Source organism: Ixodes scapularis, unplaced genomic scaffold (genome assembly GCF_016920785.2).
Source record: "Ixodes scapularis isolate PalLabHiFi unplaced genomic scaffold, ASM1692078v2 PGA_scaffold3__209_contigs__length_174095766, whole genome shotgun sequence".
Lineage (NCBI taxonomy): Eukaryota > Metazoa > Arthropoda > Arachnida > Ixodida > Ixodidae > Ixodes > Ixodes scapularis.
In genome coordinates this window covers 71,457,916-71,477,843 of record NW_024609868.1, presented here as the reverse complement: position 1 = coordinate 71,477,843, position 19,928 = coordinate 71,457,916, and the positions used below count along the sequence as shown (strand labels likewise).

Here is a 19,928-nt window from a genome sequence, read left to right as displayed (position 1 = left end):
CTCTCACGGCCTTTGTTTAAAAATTTTGTTAGCTTTCAAATAGAATGCTGAGCAGAGTGTATACACGTAAAACGGCTTGTAAAATGTAATCATGCTCATAATTGTTACAAAACTTTGCTTTTCACCCAATTAAGTATTGCATTTGTCATTACAACCTTCTAAACATAAGCAAAGCATCCAGTTTGGTACTCAAAGTGTATTCTATTCGGCAAGAAATCAACGGACTACTACTTGGTTCGCCTTTGGCTTCATTGTGAAAATAATAGGCATCTGCGAATCATGGATTTTGGCTTAAAATGGATAATAATTTGAGCATATTAACTTTTCAGTTGAATGTCACATAGTTTCTGCACCTTTCTCCAAGCCCGTGAATTCTGGGTCCGTTTACATGAAGTCATCCAGCAGCCGCTGGTTACCTTTTGGGCCACCGAGATTGCTCTTCTCTTGACGCAGACAGCTCATTGTATATTTTGTCAGAACACCTTTGTCTGTCACGGATTCGAGGGGTGCATTGAGGTGCAAACGCAACAATGTATCATAGATAGCTGTAGAAATATATTATCACGAGCACCTTTTAATGTGGAATCCGTTGAAAACCGCAGCCGTCAACCTCGACACGCTACATGCTGGATTTTTGCTGCACCGGTTGGTGTTTGGACGAGGGAGTTCATATGGCCGGCGACTGTACTTAAAATGTAGCTCTTGAAAATTAATTTTTACAGCTACATGCGAAACATTTTTATGTTGGCTGTTTTCTGTAACCTTTATCTTTGGGTTTTTCAGTGTAGAGGAGGAGGCAAAAAAAATTAACATTGGCCAAAAGACAAATATTAGCATGTACCGTTATGGTCAGTCGCAGCCCTATACGGTTCATAAATGCAGGGTGGCGAGGTGAGAAGGGTGCGTCTGCGGCAAACACAGATTGTAGCAACTAAGCTCCCCGCCTTCTGTCGGTGTTTGTCCCTTTTTTTCTGCAACTTGACTTCCCTTGGCTATGTTCGCTGATACCGAAAAGAACCCATTATCGCACCCAATGAACGCTGGCGACCGATGACACCGCCTGACAAAGCGTGTCTGCCCAAACGTCCCTGCTTTTTGCCTTCTTCTTTTAAACATATTGTTTCTCATCTGTGCATTTGTTGGTGGCCTCTTACCCATACAATAACCTCAAATGTACACAGGAAGACTGCTGTCAGCAGAAAGAAAACCGGCCGCTATAGAAGTTAAAAGTGAGAGCAAAGCAAAAAATCACTCATTGCAAAAATAAACCAGTGATGCGTCGGATTTTTGAGTGGCTTTTTTTTTTTTTATCTCCAAACCTGTCACCTCATTTCTAACAATAAATGTAACAAGATACATAAGTCTAGCAGCGTATCATAATACATCGCAAAAGTATTTCACTACTGAAAGACAAATAGATTTCGGAAATGCATTTGGGCACAAAAATAGAGATGCTCACGAGTGCCCCTAAGATTACATCACAATGCTTGCATGTTGTGATGTTGCCCCGATTGTAATTCTTCATTCGTTTTACATTGCTGCAGACGCCGGTTACTTGTTCCAACATAAGCACTGTGCGCATGTGTGGAGGCTGATGCTCATGGCCTTAACTGCAGCGAATAATAGCAGTTGACAAGAGCAAACAAGTTTTGGCCTTCTACATTAAAATATGTTTTGCTTTATCCTTTTACCTAACACAGGACGAGAACACCTCACCGACACCATGTGTCCTCTACAACAAGCAAGAGCTGAACGATGCAGACTTTCTTCACATTGTTGAGGATCGTGAGCGCTTGTTTTTCGTTTTTAATGCAGAAGAGGGGCTGTGCATGTTGTTGGCAGCATATTGGCTTTTCAGCATCCTCCAGTACGAATGCAAGGCCTCCAACACACTGGTTGCTCTGGAGAGGATTTTCCTTGGCTTGAGCGACGCCGATCGAAGGACAGTCGTAATTAAATTTTTGAACAATGTTTGCAGAAAGGTATGTGGCTGAAGAGACGTTTTGTGAGCCGTTTTGAAAGTGTATAATCCACATTTCTCGCCAGTATTATCAGGTTAATTTTTATTTTGCTTCCAGAACGAATGATAGAAGGTTTTATGGAGGCATGTTTTCTTTTTCTTTCTTTAAATGTTGGGCACTTTCTGTGATAACTAATGCTGACCTCCTGTAGACGATGTGCTTAGAATTTAGCTGTACGAGTTCCTTATCCATAGTCGTCTTCCAGAACTTTATAATTTTCTTTGTACGTGAGCAAGAGGATAGCGTGTTCTACTGAAACGTTTGCTGTTTTGCCGTAGAGTGCAAGTTCATTCTGTAATATTTTTCATTACATATTTGCAGATAGCATTCTTTATTTCATGGAATGGCATACATTGCAATTTCCATTTCTCAAGGTTCAATAAATGTTCAATTTAACACATTCTAATTGATGTCATAATGAGCTTCACCTAATGAAATACTGCTGTGGTTCAGCCAATGGCTAAACTACCCCCCTCTACCCTGCTTCCAATTAGTAAACATATGCGCGTAGGAGACAAGGGATAAGCGAAGCGTGTTGCCTGCAATCCTCTAAGACAAACAAAACACGTCACTTGATCTCCAAACAGGAAAGCTTTACATGCTTCGTCTGTGGCAGACCATGATGTTCGCAATGGTTCAGCCCTGCAGTGCGATGCTTGGGGCCACTGCTTGCTCACTTAGAGTTCGAGAAAGGGGAGTGCCGTAACACTTCCCAAGTGCCCACGGGGTTATGATGTGGCTTGCAAGGAGCTCTTTTGTATTACTTCTTCATGAAGTGAGTTGTGTTTAGTGTGACTCATTATTTCTTTATCACGTGCCTCGTATGTGATGATGTGGCAATCCCTCTAAGTGAAAAAAGTGTAAATGTGTTCAGTACACATGATAAGCTGTAAATCATATAATAATAATATAAGAATATGCAATACCATATATGATTTTCCTACAATTTACAAGTTCTGATATGTGTATTGGACACATTCCAATGAAATGTTCACTGGGGTCTATACTTCATTTCACCCTTCGTCCGAGCGCGGCGGACGCTACCAGCCAATCCAGCGTCGGGAGAGCGTCATGTGACCTTGAACTCCACATAACCAAAACGTCGCATGATACTCTCCTGGCGCCAGATTGGCTGGGGTGGCCCAGCATCCACTGGGCCACCCCAGCAGGTGCCCATTTCATGCCAAGCACCCTTCACCAAGGGTGTTCGCAAGCACCCTTTGTGAAGGGTGCTTGCCTGAACGCCATAAGGGTGTTAGCCCAGGGACAAACTGATTTACACCCTTAAGTGTGTAAAAACCTTTACGGTGTACTCAAAGCTTCTCTTTCCCATTAGTGCCAGTAAGCTTGTGTAAAGTGAAAAATATTGTAACTGAACAGTAGAGAGTTTTAGTAGATCGCTCCCATGACTCCGATAACGATACCCGATACTCCGCCACCGCCTCCCTTGCGCATGCATGGTATCGTTATCGGGACTATCGGAGGTATCGGAACGATCTACTAAAACTCTCTATTGTTGCACTGTCCCTTCACCTAAAGTTACTTCTTATTTTTTTTACTGCTGCACTACCGGGGGATCTTAATGGTGGGACAACAAACCATCCCTGAACCTACGACGACTGGAATGGTGGTCGCAACCAGCGTCGTAAGACTTAGTACTCAAAAAGTCCAATAAATATTGAGCAGCCTTGCAACAGCTTCGCGTGTCATTACTATGTAAGAGTTTCTGGGGTTGAGTTATAAAACATGACCTCCCGAAACTCTTGACAGTCTTCTGAGGAACACTGAGGCAGTCTGTGATAAATTATGTATTAAGTGTATAACTACAGCCACCGGAAGTCAATGGCCAGTGGCTGGCCGAAAGGGACTGGCCAAAGGTGAATGGCAAGTCACTGGCCTAAAGTGAAAGTCTAGTCACTAGCCAAATGTGAATGGCCAGTCACTCGCCAAAGGTGAATGGCCAGTCTTTGACCTAAAGTGAATGGCCAGCCACTCGACAAAGGTGAATGGCCAGTCACTGGCCTAAAGTGAATGGCCACCGACTGGCATAAAGTGAATGGCAAGTCACCAGACGAGGACGAAAACACTTCTATTGCCGAGCACTTTGGCCAAGCTTGGGCCATCGAAAATCTGGTTGGCCATAGTACACTTGCCAGCGATGGCCCATTCACAACGTGCTGCTTGGGCTGTCTGCCATGAATAAATGATAGTGGCTGCAGCAGCTGTACCTTGGCTAGAGGTAATATAACTCTACCAAAAAGATGGCCGCCAGTGGCCGCATTCGCGGAGCGGGCAAACGCGATCCAGCAATTGTCATAGAGATGAGTGGATGCACCAGAAAAAAAGTAGCCCCTAGCTGGTGCGTTGTTCGAAAAACTGCTCTCAAAGATTTCCGCTTACTGTCAATACTTCACTGCTGTGGGATATAAAATATCTAAGAAAATGCCAAACATTCTCTCGGCGATACGATAATGTAAAATTAAAACAACGAGCCAACACTAACAACGTGCGTATGTACGACTCACGCCAATTGTAGTCAGCAGACCTTCTTTGTGGCTACTTTCTTCATTGTTTACATGCCTTTAACGAAGGGGGTGAACTATTTCACTAGTCTCGATGCATATTTCGGCCGACTGAATGATACCAGCCAGACGGCGCCATTTGCTCAACTTGAAAACTTTGCCAACTCCGGCGACTACTCCGACATTTCTGGAGACCATTTTTTCCTTATCTTCCGAATGGCTGAGGCGGCAGGGAAACGTTTTCCGCACGGGAAAAATTGGTCCAGGACTGGTTGCTCTGGTGGCCGCATGTTCTTGCGGCGGTCAGCCGATTTCGCCAGCACGCCTCAAGCTAAGCGAATATATTCATCCTCAGGTCCGCAAGTGTGAACACACCGTAAGCTACTCTTCGTTTCAGTTTAGGTTCAGACGCAGCCGACACTACGAGTACGAAATGAAGGAACCAATCCTGTAGCGTCAAAGCGCAAGTCACTAAGCCGCCTGTCTTTATGATTGGTTCAGCGGTGATAGAACACGTACAAAAACATGACGAACACCATGACAATGTGCATTTGATGATATGTGATTGGTCCCATCAGCTCGTAGCGCGGACTCCGTCTGGATTTTAGGTGAATCGAAGTATAGACCGCACTCAAAAGCTTGAACGCACAACGGCATGGATGCTAAAAGTGCAAGTCACCCGCCTTTATTAGGCTTGACTGGTTTGGCAAATAATTGAACACGTAAAGAAAGATGGCTAACGGCATGACGTAGCGCTTTTATGCCTGCTTATGGCGCGTTCGCGCTTATGGATCGGCGGGCGGATTCGCGCTGGCGGCGAGCGGATTTTGGAGCCGCGTGGCAAAATCTACTTGTCGCAGGTGGAAAATCTGGATATGGGTCCCGGACCAGTCCGAATTTTCGGCCAGCGACGAGCAGATTTCGCCACCCGGCTCTATACTCTGCTCGCCGTCGGCGTGGATCGGCCCTCGAATTCGCAAGTGTGAACGCAGCACTACTACCAACTCATTGGCTCCGCTCGTACTTTAGTTGCACCGAATAAATTGCTAAAGAAATGCTATCGCATTTAAAAATAAACGTTGATATCGTATCCGTGCTCATTGTACTTATTTCACTGCTCGTGGTATATAAAAAAACTTAGAAATAAAGAACAACGTTACACCTTCCTATCACAAAAATGACCGATCCTACGTGAAATAAGCGACAGGTTGTTGGCACGAACAAGGAATCGACGCTTTTAAATACCAGAACATTTCTTTAGACAGCCTCCTTACAAAGTTCTGCTGTGTTCTGTAACACGCAATGAATGCGGATGAGCAGGAGACTGGTAGGTGGATAAATTAAGTAGACACAACAAAACTCTGAATGTCCCCAAGGGGAAATCTAACCCAGGACCATAACATTGTAAGCCCGACACCACTCACTATCGCGCCAACCAGGGAGGAGGGGGGGGGGGGGGGGGGGGAGGGGGTTGTTACGCGGCAGTTATTAAATACGATAATATTTGTGAGGCAGTCCGACACTGCGGAACGTTAAATTGGCGTCAGCGGGTAAGTCAGATGCTTGCTCCCGCTACACGAGGGCTCGGGCAGCCTATAGGCGCAGTCTAACGGAAGAAGGTTGCGCTTGTGTTCGCAATTCTGCAGTGATTGCTCAGCAAAGGGCAAACTTTCGAAGGGGGTCATAGTACAAGGTACTTATGGCTAATATCCGAAATACATTGCGAGAACCAAGTGGGATATGTGGAGATTACGGGGTCATCTTTACAATATTAATGACTAAAAGGCTTGAAAACCAAGAGATCTCCGGCGTGGACTATTTAACAAAGTCCACGCCGGAGATCACGTTGATACTCCACTTCCGCCCAGGTACGGCTCAACACGTCCGCATCAACCTGTGCGATCACATCGCTTATGTGAGCACGAAGGTCTTGCAGGTAGCTTACACAAAAGATTGGGTGTTCCTTAACATGCTGTTGCAAACTTTATATCTCTCTTAGTTTCCAAGGTTTTAGTCATCAAAGCTGTTAAAATATTTTGGGGGCATCCTGTATATTACCGCAATACGTCCGCACGTGCATCTGCAAGCTCAAGCTCCTGTGGAATCAATGTTTGTTGTATTCTTTCGACTTGCAGTTCCGGAGTTTGTGAAACTGAAAAAATGGGAAGTACACGAAGTGCTAGGATTCCTGTTTGTGTGGCACCACGCCGAAGGGGAAGAGCCGTCCTGGCGCATCGAGGACATTCCCCAGATCACCAACGGCAACTGGAAGCTGTTTTGCCGTTTCGACAACAGAATCAGCTGCCACATTCGAGACATCATCGAAAATGGTTTCGACACGGCTCACGTGAAGCACTTGCACAAGCCAAACGTCCTTCTTTCTGCCGACACATTTTTACGAAGCGGTGGAGAGAGCCTTTGGGCGCGTTGTACGATGAACCATTGGACAGCCAAGAACAGGGTCGAGGCGCACAGATGTTTCAACGAATTCGATGCCGATGTGTCGATCCTCGGCAAGCGGAGGCAAGTCTTCCGGACTATGGTGAAAACACAAAACATTGGGCCGGCGTTGATACTAGATCATGTTCAGAGCAAATTTGGGACCGCCTGGGTGGTGATGGCGGTACTTCCCGAGAAGCCCCTACAAATGCGCCTCATTCAGAGGATGCACTTTGAACCGAATGCCTCGTGGTTCTTCCGGTACTTCCTTAGCAAGGCTCACCTCTATCAGGTAGGATCTAGTATGCTTATTTTGAATTATAACCCTGGAAACGGTAAAATCGGTTCCAAATAATTGTGTGTAGAATGTTACAATGTAAGTGAAAAGCCCGCGCCTTATAATCGGATTACCTAAATTTGATAAATTTGGCTTATAATCGCCGATGAAAAAATGCAGGACATAACGAGTCCCGAACATTTTATTTGCTCTCCCCAAATAATGAGGATGTATCATTAGCCGATTAGAACGCAGGAGCGCAAATCACAAAGCAAGAAGTGTGAACATGACAATTCATGTTCATGAGTTTCTTCATCTGTCAGTGACTATAGTTTATACAGAGCCCATGGTCGTCTGCTTCTTGTATCAGTAACGTAAGCACGGCGATCTCTCATTTCATCGGCTGGAAGGATAGCGGGTAGACCTCATGGCAACTAGCATTGAGGTCTACCACTATCTTTCTATAACAACCAATCAGAGCTCGGCGTTTTGACGTCTGCTCAACCCCTGCTCCAGAAGCAGACGAAGTTGCGTTCCGCACAGACAATATAAATTCTGAGCAGATATGTGCATAACTCATTACTGGTAACTTGTTACTTCAACCTAGTTACGTTTTTTGTTAACGGGCAACGTATATGGTTCTTTTTGTAGAAAAAAAAACGATTAACGGATTTAGTTACCTTAAAGGTCCAGTAACGAGTAACGGTAGTCCTTTGAGGAGTAGCGTGAACACCGCCGTTTAAACATGCTCGTTTTAATTGTAACCTTAATATGCATCTATTACGACAATGGCAGATAAGAAACCCGGAAAACAACTAAAAACATGACGGTATAACAACGTTTATCGCTGAACACGTCGGTTGCACTCTACAGCTTTCCAGTAGATTGAACCTTCTAGAATCGTGTGCAATCCGAATGTAAACGCCGAAGGTTACCAACACGGCAGGGCACAAAACTCATTGTCAACTTGGAATGATAGAAACGGAAAAAAACAAAAGAGAGAAAGGAATCCGAGATTCACTAGCTCTCCCTGAAGCACAAGAGTACCGTTCTGTTGAGCACCTCGGTAGAACGACTCTTCAGCGTAGCAGGAGATGTATTATCAAGGAAGCGGGGAAACAACGGATGAATACTTGTTGGTGATGAAGTACAACGAATACTAAAAAGAGGAAAAAAATTGTGAAACAAAAGTTGTTGTGTATTTTGCCGTCAAAGTAACGAGAAAGGTAACCCGCTACTCTGGAGGTAAATAACGCGTTTCTTTGTGAAACTCGAGTTCTGCATTTAGTTACTTTTTGAGCAAGAAACGATCGAGCAACGGTATTAAGTTATTTCTTTTGGGGAAAAACGTCTATAGATGTCGGGGAAAAACGTCATGACCCTAAATCTGCACTCGCACTACCCACACATCGTACACAGAAGACGCGGAGTTCGCTCTAGGTATGATAACAGGGTTAGCTGCGGACACACTCCCAGCACGTGAAAAGCATGTTTACTTCATGTACGCTTCGAACATGTTTGCAGACAGTTTTTGTATGGCCGATGTCATGCAAGGAAGAAGCACGAATTCGGACAGTGGCTAAAGACTGTCAGACTGTCTTTTACGCGATGTATGAGCAGTGTGAACGCCGTTTAACGGCGTTCACACTGTTCATACATCTAGAAATACTTCCGGGTGGCTCAAATAGCGATTGGGCTGTTTAAATCGACGGAAAAAGTCGGTTTTCTAGCCTATCGCGCTACGATTTGGTGCAGCGTTGTCCAGAGGTTGTGCATTAGTTCTATAAAATTTGCAAAGAGCGAACTTACCTGAGCGAAAAGTAAAAAAAAAAAAAAGTAGTCTTAATTCCAATGGAAACGAAGTGAAGCCGCCGTTCTTCAAACAATAGGGCGCCATATCGTTTGAAGATTGGTGGCTTTGCTGTGTTTCAACAGGAGTTAAGCCTTTTTTTTAACTTTTTCTTATGTAAGTTTGCCTTTTGCAAATTTTATAGAAAAAATGCACCACCAGTGGGCAACGCTGCACGAAATCATAGCACGATAGGTTAGGGAACCGATTTTTGTTGATCGATTTAAAGAGCTTGCCCGTTATTTGAGACATTCTGTATATAACTGCCCCTTATTTTTATTTTTTTTTGTGTGTGCGAAGGCTTTTTAGGTTGTTTTTGTCTGCGAATAGTGGGCTTCCTCTAAAAGCTTTTTTTTTTTTTTCTATTGCATAAATTTGCACTGGTATAATTGTAGTAGGTTTCAGTGTCGTGCCCGATAAAATGTATAATTTTGTTGCGCATTCTTATAATAACTTCAATACCATAGCGTCTGGGTTAGTGTAATTTATCTAAGATTAGAATATCTACAGATTTCGTATATATCCAAGATGTGGTCCACGGGGCGCCGTCATCTAAGATGTGGTTCACAAAAACGCTCTCATCCTTCTTCAATATCGTGACATCCAGTGTGGGCGAAAATGTTTTGTTGGAGTGGCCACGCCTATATAATAGAGTTAGTATAAGCGTAACCGTCACCCATTCACGTTTTTCTTCATCTCTAATTTTTTTACTGTTAACAGGTTGAAATGATTTATTGTTTTTTGTCGCCCATACCGGGTATGCCTTGCAGGTGACTGGGGAAAAGAGTAAACGAAAAAGCTTTATACTTGGCGTCGACACGTTTGCGCTATGTTTTCGAGGCTAGCATAGCTTCTGCAGTACATGAACGCTGTCTAAACTAGGTTCGTTAAGGTGTGTCTTCCATTAACGCCCCCTTTGCAACAATATCGCAACAGCGTGCGCGAATTTGGCACACAAAACAGAGCCATGCACTCTCACGGGAACGCGGGGTTGTATCACTGTGGAAGCTCTGGTAGCCTCGACAATGTAGAAGAAAGAATAGTTGTAGCAAAATAAACGTAGCTCCAGATCCATCTTGTGACGTGGTGGTGCAGTGGTGTGGACAAACTCTTTAATATTAGCGTGGGAGAAATGTCATCCTTGAGCTTCGTTGGCGTTAACCGGACATCATGCATATTACAAACATATTTCACAAAAATGTTAAGGAAAAAGTTGCACTACTATACTTCGTTTCACCTTACGTTGTACCACAGCGAAGGCTAGACGAGCGATCTCATAGTGTTGGCAGCTGCCCGTATTGCACCAGAGCATGCGCCGCCGATATGTGCCCTAGAGCAAGGAGCTCGCGCTTGTAGTCTTTCCTGCTTTGCATCATGAGGTGAAATAAAGCATAAAATGTGATCGGCTGGCAAGAAAATGCTCGTGTTACCAAGAAATATTTACCTACGCAAAATCGCTAACAGAGGAGTAACATTGTTTTCTGCTTTTCAGTTTGAAAGAGACATCTTGATAATGAACACCAAAAGTCTCAACGAGCGTCCACCGCTGCAGCCTATCGACATGAACATACGTGAATTCCGCAAGTGGTTTTCTCAGTTTCTCAGCGAGAACAGCCCAACCTGGCAAACAGTACGAGAACGCACACTGCAGTGGTAAACACCAAGGCCTCACTTGCGCGCTAAAGGTGGTTTCTTCGTAGTGTTGGTAGCATCTGAGCCTGAATATTGACATTTGAGAGCTCCATATAACTGCTGAATGTCTGTTTTGACACGAAATGCGCCACGGCTAGACCATAACAAGGTAGGACGCCAAATCTCTAAATACATTATGTCCCAAAAACTGGAGGTAAAAAAAAAAGGTTAATCAAAACTGCTTAGCTATAATGAAACAGCGTATAAATCACTATAATCTAAAGACCATGTCCAAAGATATCCTCTGACGCGTCCGACCTGATAACTCTAATTTCCTCACCAAGAAAAACAGTATACATATTCGCCTGCTAACTGGATTTCAGGCTACTAGCGAGAAAACCAGTTAGATTTCCAGTTCCATAATCCAGTTTGAGAAAAGGTATGCTGTTTTTCCGGTAGGCTTGCCAATTTATTTCCACATAGCAGGGTGTTTAGGAATGTCAATGTATTTTTTAGTGATTTTCTTCCATGTAGCCACTGCAGACATATGACGCCCAGTTTTTTTGTACATGTTATAATAATAATTTTATCGTGCTCTTGCTTTCTGCCAATTTATGTTATTACTTGCTTTTTGACTTTTACTGTTAGCTGACGCAATGTGCTTGGGTCAGGGGTGGGCAGCATCACTATACAAATGTATAGCAATTCTATTTTAGAAACACATTTTGTGAATATGTTTCTGTATCAAGATACAGTTTTTATAGCGATTCTATTTTAGAAACACATTTTGTGTATATGTTTCTGTATCACGATACAGTTTGTGTGTCGTTACATTTTTTCAAACACACATGTATTTATTTTGGCGCAAAAATGTGAGCGTTGGAATTCTACAGTGAGTACTCGTTTCTTTGATAAGAAAGTGTTCACAATTAATGTAGATCGTGTCTTTTATTTCTTTGTACACGCCAGCGGGTGTACCCAACCAATCTTACGAAGAACATCTAGAATAAAATACATATATACATATATACATATTTTACTACCCGTATTTCTGCAAAACATGTTCCATTATATATATTTTCAAATACTTTTATATGTGTCTAATTTATTTCTGACACATATTGCTATACCTTTTTATAAATGTATTTCAATATATGTATTTTCGTCCTTTTCCCCCGTATCCCAGTGCTTCTCTTTCCAAATTTAATTCAATTCAATGTTTATTTGATGAGCTGAAGAGTTCAAAACCATATTCTGGGACCGACTGCTTCAAATCAAGTAATGTACGTACAGTATGAATGATATATGATCTCCAACTATCAGGGATGGGCAGTATTTCAAGTATTTGAAATACGTATTTCAAATACTTTGTGTATTTTACATTTGTATTTAATTACAAATTGGGTAATGTATTTGACCTGTGTATTTAAATACTTAAACGTGGGTATTTCAAATACAATTGTAATTAAATACAATTTCGGGGGCGAAAATACATCCCTCAAATTTATTGTCACTGTCAAGAGCAGGAAGAAAACTATGTCCTGCACCGAATGCAGTGTCTCTCAATCAAGCACAAGCGTTTGGTGACTGCGTTTACGGTGCTAGTCCAGGGCAAGAATAGTGACGGAATCGATGTTCACAGGCAGACTGGCTAAATAAGTGCCTGTGACTACTTGTGAGCTTTCCAGCCTGATTTCCCTTCATATTTTTGCCTGGAACATTCTAAATGCGCGGGTCGTCCAAATTTTTGTAACTGGTGCGAGTTGCAACAATAAAAAATTCTCTAGCTAGTGCTGCGCGCCTTGGTCGTCTCGGTTCTTTGTTGGTCTGTACCAAAATGTAATCGACAAAAAAAGCTGCTTGACGCTCTGTGCTTTTTTCACCTATTACGTCCAAGCTGATCACATTTTTTTTGTGATTATATTTCTATTACGTTACTAGAGCCGCGCAAACTAACTCCCGAGTGTGCAAAGCAAAATTATAATGAGATACCCAGAAACCCTTTGCAGGTGCCCTGAAGTCGCTCACGCAGATTTTGAGGAATGTATTAGGAAAAGTATTTGGAGGAGATCAAATACATTTGGTTGTATTTGTATCTTGTATTTAAATACTTTTTTGTAAATGTAATTAGATTTTGTAATTAAATACATTTTTGACGAAGTATTTTGTATTTGTATTTCGATACGTATTTGCATGTATTTTGCCCATCCCTGCCAACTATAAATACTGTACATCATGAATAATACTCTCAGTTGAGATGCAAAAGAAAAAAGCTTTCACTCAGAGAGGCGGTTACGCAATAAATGCAGATGGACATATGTGCAATAGATTACTCTAACACAGTAATAATATACAACATAAAAGCTGTTGTCTTTGAAGGGCACGTAGTGCTTATTTTGAACTTCGAATAATGCCTAATATCTGGCGACTATTTTTGTCATTTATAAAATCATTTAGTGAAGTTGATGCACTCGTCTGATTTTTTTAAGTTCGGCCAAGGATTTCAAACTTTGGCCAAAGAAAAAGAGTGATAGTCGAGTATGCTTAGCCCTAGACGTAATCGAGTTCGACACTGGTCGTATCTTGGGCAGTCCATTATAATGTGCTGAACGTTTTTCACAAAATAGGCACAAGTGCAGCTCGGTGTTTCCATCTGTTGAATTCGGCAAAGGACGCTTTCGGTGTACGCGACATTCAGTCGTAGGCGATGAATTAATGTCTCAATAGGTCTACTCAAGTAAGTATGGACTGGGCACCCAAGTTATGGACCAAATTGGCGGAGTAGACTGTGTTCCGACATGCTCTTTCTTCAGCCACTTGTCGGGGAACATTTTGTTTCGCAGATAATAAATGTATCGCTTAGCATCGCTTTTTTTAAAACATGTGGGGTGGACATTGTAGGTTGCAGTTGGTCAGCTTAGGTGTTTCCTGAAACATTGTTATGTCCTGGAACCCATTGAAGCTTGGTGTATCCCATGTCCGAATCATATAGCTTTCCCGAGTTGTTTTAGAGCGCAGCTCTTAGGGGCCCGTTTCCGGCTTGAGCGGCGTCGCCGTCGGCGTAACCGCGCGGTGCATCATGGGAAATGTCCCATAATGCACCGCGCGAGCCCCCCACCGGGGTCACGTGACCTCGTGGGGGGCACGTGACCCCCGAGGTCACGTGACCCCCCGAAGTCACGTGACTCCCCTGAGGTCACGTGACCCCTCGAGAAGTCACATGACCCCACGAGGTCACGTCACCCCCGAGGTCACGTGACCCCCGCCGATGTCGCGTGACCCCCGATGACGTCATCGTCACTGATGACGTCACCGGCATCCACATCGTCATCGTCATCATCACTGATGACGTCATCACTGATGACGTCACCGGCATCCACATCGTCATCATCACTGATGACGTCACCGGCATCCACATCGTCATCATCACTGATGACGTCATCAGTGACGTCACTGATGTTGTCACCGGCATCCACATCGTCATCGTCATCATCACTGATGACGTCACCGGCATCCACATCGTCATCGTCATCATCACTGATGACGTCACCGGCATCCGCATCGTCATCGTCATCATCACTGATGACGTTACCGACATCCGCATCGTCATCGTCATCATCACTGATGACGTCATCAGTGACGTCACTGATGTCGTCACCGGCATTCGCATCGTCATCATCATCATCACTGATGACGTCATCAGCGACGTCACTGATGACGTCACCGACATTCGCATCGTCATCGCCATCATCACTGGTGAAGTCATCAGTGACGTCACTAATGACGTCATCGGTACCCGCATCGTCATCGTCACTGATGACGTCATCAGTGACGTCAGTGATGACATCATCGGCATTGGGGGTCACGTGAACCCCAAGGTCCCGTGACCCCTCAAGGTCACGTGACCCCCCTGGTTAGTTTAACCCCCCCCCCCATTGCCCTTCCCTCCTCCTCAAGAGCTGCGCTCTAATTCGGCGTTACAGGGAGTTGTAAGCGGCTTTCACTTTTTAGATTCGCTAAGACTTGTACACGTTACTGAAAAAAGTAACCGATTGCAATTGCAATTACTTCACTGAAAAAAGTAACCGACTAGAATTACAACTACAGCCTCAAATAAGTAACCGAAAAATTTCTCTAAAGTAATCGATTACTTCCCACGTTACTTTTCATTCAACTTTTCTTTTTATTACTCTAGCATAATCCTTAAAATCTCGCGCTCAGTTGTTCCAAAAAAGAAGAAAGCCTTGACTGTTTTTGTTTAGAGCTGAGTGAGTGCCGCCAACACACCCAATCCCCCTAGTGGAAAAAATAAAAAATAAAAAAAATGAAAACCGCTCTGCTCAAATAGTTTTCTCACAGGAGGCTGGATAACGTCATTTTACATACCCAAACGTAGTCTCCGGCGTACAAAAAAAATTTACCCAGGAAACGAAGCATATGCTTTGTTTCCTAAGTAAATCCCGTGTTTAATGGTTTAAAACAAATTAACCGTTGTTTAGTGCTGAGTGACCCCAGCACATCTAACCTCTCGCCGCCCCCTTCCAAAAAAAGAAAAATTGAGAAGAATTGTAATGGGTAATTTTGTAATCGATTACAGCAGAAAGTAATTCAATTACAAGGATCGTTACTCCTTACAGAAAGTAATTGAAGCGTTACAAAATTGCTGCAAAATGTAATCGATTACAAGTAATCCATTACTTGTAATGCGTTACGTGCAAGTCTGGATTCGATACACAAGGGGCATATTTTCGTTGCGAGTGTTCAGGTTTTTTTAGATTCTAGTGCTGTCTTTGAGTCGGTACATATTGAACATAAATTCGCTCTCGAGCAATTTTTGATGTACATTACAGCCGCGAGTAAAGCATATAATTCTGCAATGCTTGAAGAAGTATGGTATGACAACCGAAAGGATGATCAGTGGTTGAAACGGGGACCACAAATGCTGATGTTCATCCTTAATCCTTGGTTGATCCGTGGGTATACACGTGGATGTTGTAGTATTATTTTTGCTGTAGTTGTGAAGGAGTCAATGTCATTGCAACGTGTGCATTTACCGATGCTTTTGTTTTTATCACTGGAATGTTCATGTTGATGCCTAGTAATGGTAGCGTTCATGGTTGCTTACGAATGTGCTGAACCCAGTGGGTTTATTCGGAGATTCACAGGGGCACAAACTTTAACGTTCGAAGAAAGCCTGTGTACTTGCGAGAAAAAATTTCAATTAAAAGGGGCCGCGCACAAAGCCTAAAAAGATTGCGACACACTTTCTGGATTCCTAGGATAGTTATGGGCGGCACTTTGGCTGTAGCAAGTACAAGCGCACTGGATTTAAGTAAACTCTCAGACTTCTTGCAAGCATATAGGTAAAGCGAGACTCTGATGTGTTAAATAGCCCATGTAACATAGGTGTAGAATAGGCAATCGCTTGGCGCACTAGCGGCGTGGGGAATGAGAGCATTGAATCTATTGAGGCTCCACATTTCGCACCCCCGATATACCAAAAAAACATTAATTACACTTTAAATCCACCTCCTCCCCCCCCCCCCCCCCCCCAGCATCTCTACTGTTTGGACCAAGCCAGGGATTGATCTAGTAGTACACCAAGAAAGTTGTAACATATTGAACTCGCTGAATAGCGAGGCTCCATTTATATTAAATTCAAAACCTGGAAGCAAGATGGCATACACGCAGATTTTGTTGTAGACAGCTCCATTCCTCATTCTATTAAAAATTGTTTGTCGTGTATAAGGCCATCTGTAACAGATTCATTAAAATATCTGGGGACAAACCAAAGATCCAGATATAAATATTGTCAGCATGTATAGATGTTCGCAAAGGTGGCTGGAGTTTCTGAAGTAACTGCGCCATTACGACATTGAAAAGAGTAGGGCTCCACACGCTACCTTGGGGTACTCCATGGCGCAGTTTATGATGCATAATGTCTCCATCATTTGTACACACTACGATGTTCCTGCATCCAAGAAACTTACGTATCCAGCGAGGCATGCGTCCATGTACACCAAGAAGCACAAGTGCTTCAAGAACATAAGCGTGACTAACCGTATCGAATGCTTGAGGAATATCTAGGAATACTGCCAATGTTATGTTTCCGTTACCTCATTCACACTCTACACAGGTGGTGAGGTTTAGACGCTATCTATTGTATATCTTCGTGGACGAAATCCTGTCATCGCTTCGGGAAACGCTTTACTAGTTTCCAACCACCACTGTAAGCGGTGATGTAAGATCTTCTCGAGCAGCTTTCCGACGCAACTGGTTATACTCACAGGTCGCAAGGAATCCAGACTTAGTGGTGATTTGCCAGGTGTTAAAGGGGCGGTGCAACGATTTTATGATTAAAAGAATTTGCATCTCGTCATTTTTACGTTGTTTATCGTGTCCCAGAGGATAGAGAAAACACTTCTTTCATTAAAAATGTCGCGATTCCGCTGCATAATCGCAAAGCAAAAGTCGAGCTTTTTCCCTCACCTGCAGCCCCAAGTGGCAGCCGAAGGAACTACCGCGGAAAGATTACGTGACCTCGCTCGGCTCTAAGCTGCAGCATAGCGCCCGCTAATGTACGCAGAGAGAGGGAGGGGAAGCGTCCTCCGAGATAGCACACGGGAAGCTACACGGCACTCCGAATGACGTCACTGGGAGTGCGACCAGGTGTGACCCTGAAGACTGGGAGTGAGTTGAGGGGTGCCCGAAATACCAATCTTTATCTTTTTTTTACGCAAAAACTAGGACACGCAGGCGAAATCGGTTTTCTGTTCTCTACTTCAGAAGTGTCAGGGGGCAACTTCCAGAAATCTTTGGCCGAAGTCCGAAAATCGTTGCACCGCCCCTTTGATGGTGTAACTATTTTAGACAGCTTCCAGAATTCCGGTAGCTATTTCCAAACACTTTTTAAGGTTATTCTTACCAACCACTGTTCGCTTTGTTTGGGTGACTGGTAGTCGTCAGGCATAGTGTACCTGTCTTTTGCCCTGATCCCCAAAAATCGTGTACCAAAAAAAGAAGAAGAAGAAAGCTATGGTCTTTTAGAAGGTGAGAACGGCGGGAAGGAGCTTTAGTGTTTTCGCCCGCAGCATAAGATTCTTACCATCGACAATGTTTTGGCGTCTCGTGCACACCGAGTGCACGGGCGAATTCAAGGCACGTGGGATAGAATGGAGCGTCTGCTGGGTGACCGATGTTCGACAGGCACACCTGCCGTTCTCATTTAGTCACACACTATAATTAGCTAGCTAATCAACCGATTTCGCCGGTTTTCTAGCGGCCTTCAGGGGCCCCGGCCACGGTGGAAGAAACACATTTAAGCGATGACTCTTCGTCCGACGTGGCGGCCACATTATGTTCGGGCACCGAGCGCGCTTTACTCGCACGGGGATAGATGGCGCCCAAGTATGGGGTCCCTTCAAAACCGTGTTTCTTCCATCGTGCTCCAGGCTTCACTCACACGGGGTAGGTGGCACCCAAATATGAGGTCCCTCCCAAACCGTGTTTCTTCCACCACTGCTCCAGGCGAGAATCATCTGATGGAGCTTTAAACAAAGGTAGTCGCTCTGCACAGTTCCGGCACCCCAAATTGCAATTGGGAACGAAGCACTTATTTCCCATCCTTATAGCGTGGCTTCTTCGGGCTGAGGCTCACCTTCGTGTACGATGGTGGCACCTGTTATCGACACAGCACCGAAGCAAAACACGAGGACAGCCACTGTTCGTACATTACCACTACACCGCGAAAAAGGCAAGCACGCTACGCCGCCGACACCGTGGCCGCCGAGGAGGGACCCCATACCACAGCGCCCTCCTCGGCGGCACAAAGCTAACTATTCACGTTTCAAGGCTAGCTCCGAACACGGTCTGTTCGCTTGCTCCCCGCAAGAAGAGCGACGAGAGGCGTACCCAAATGTGTTTCTTCCACTGTGGCCCCGATCTATGCCCAGGCTAAAAACACCCTAAAGCAACTTTCATGTTCTTTCTTTAATTACGGTCCCGCTAAAAGGTGAGAAGAGAAAGTACCCTTTGTACACGCTGTTTTGCCCGTCCCGAGCAAAACAGCGTGTAAACGGAGGTGAAAAAAAAAATACACACTTGATGTAAAAATGAAAGACGTTTACAACACCCTGTAATGCCGAATGCTGAGCGCAGATCTTGAGAAGGAGGAGGGGAGGGTACGGAGAGGAGGGTATGCCCCTCCTCCTCCTTTCACTCCGCCCTCAACCTCCTCCTCTGCTCCCCTCCTCCTCCTCGTCCCCCTCCCCTCCTCTTCATCCCTCCTCCTCTCCTTCTCCTCCTCCCCCTCCTCCCCCTCCAACCCCCACCTCCTGCGTCATCCTGCCTCATCCAGTCATTCTCCTCCCCTCCTTCTCCCCCTCGTCCTTCCCCTCCCTGCCTCCCTCCTCGTGACCCTGGCGACGTCACTGGTGGACGCCTCGTGAACTGAAGGTCGTGACCTTCACGAGTGACGGTGACGTCCCCCGTGACGTCAAGTCTGATGGTATTGTGGGAAACGGCCCATGATGCAACGCGCGGGACCCTCGTGACGTCACTCGTGACGGCACGTGTGACGTCAATATGGGGAACGTCCCATAATGCCACGCGCGGGTCACGAGTTAGAGCCGTGCGTTGCATTATGGGACGTTTTCCATGATGCAACGCACGCTTAAAGGGACACTGACAGGGTATTTATGCTCGCTGAGGTTTTTAGTTGTACGTGACATATGAGAGCTCAACTACCCAGAACAGAATTTGCGGCTCGAAATTCGGTTTCTTTCCGCCCGAAAACCGCCGATCAAGAACTGGCCGGTTCGAGTCTCGCTCACTCTCTTTTTCGCGGTCACGGGCCATTTTCTAAGGTATCGATGCGACCACCAAATTTAATCGAAGTCGTGGGTCACTGAAGGCACACACTCAATATTAAAAATAGAAAAAAATATGAAACCCATTTTTTGTGGCTTCTAAAAAGCTGTAAATACGTTGACTGAAAAAAAAAATTCCACAGACAACCGGAAGCATTCTGTGCGTTCGTCGTTTCGCGTATCGTGGGACTCGCGGGGCCGGCGATGGCAGCGGACGACGGGCGTGGGACCTCTATTTCAGAACTGTCGTTCGCGGTACCGGCGAATTCTGTCTACCGTTAAAAGAGAAATTTGGGACTGATCAAAAGAATTGGTATTCAT

The 19,928-nt window shown here is 44.6% G+C and overlaps 1 protein-coding gene across 1 annotated transcript in view; it reads left to right on the top strand.

Moving 5' to 3' along the window:
- LOC121048203 (cholesterol 7-desaturase nvd-like) overlaps positions 1–10,765 on the top strand; it is a 106,428-nt gene extending 95,663 nt beyond the window's left edge. The window contains exons 4-5 of the mRNA XM_042292766.1: positions 6,679–7,274; positions 10,601–10,765. Of these exons, the coding sequence (XP_042148700.1) occupies positions 6,679–7,274; positions 10,601–10,765 (761 nt within the window). The remainder of the gene's footprint in view (positions 1–6,678; positions 7,275–10,600) is intronic.
- The last annotated feature ends 9,163 nt before the right edge of the window (positions 10,766–19,928 follow it).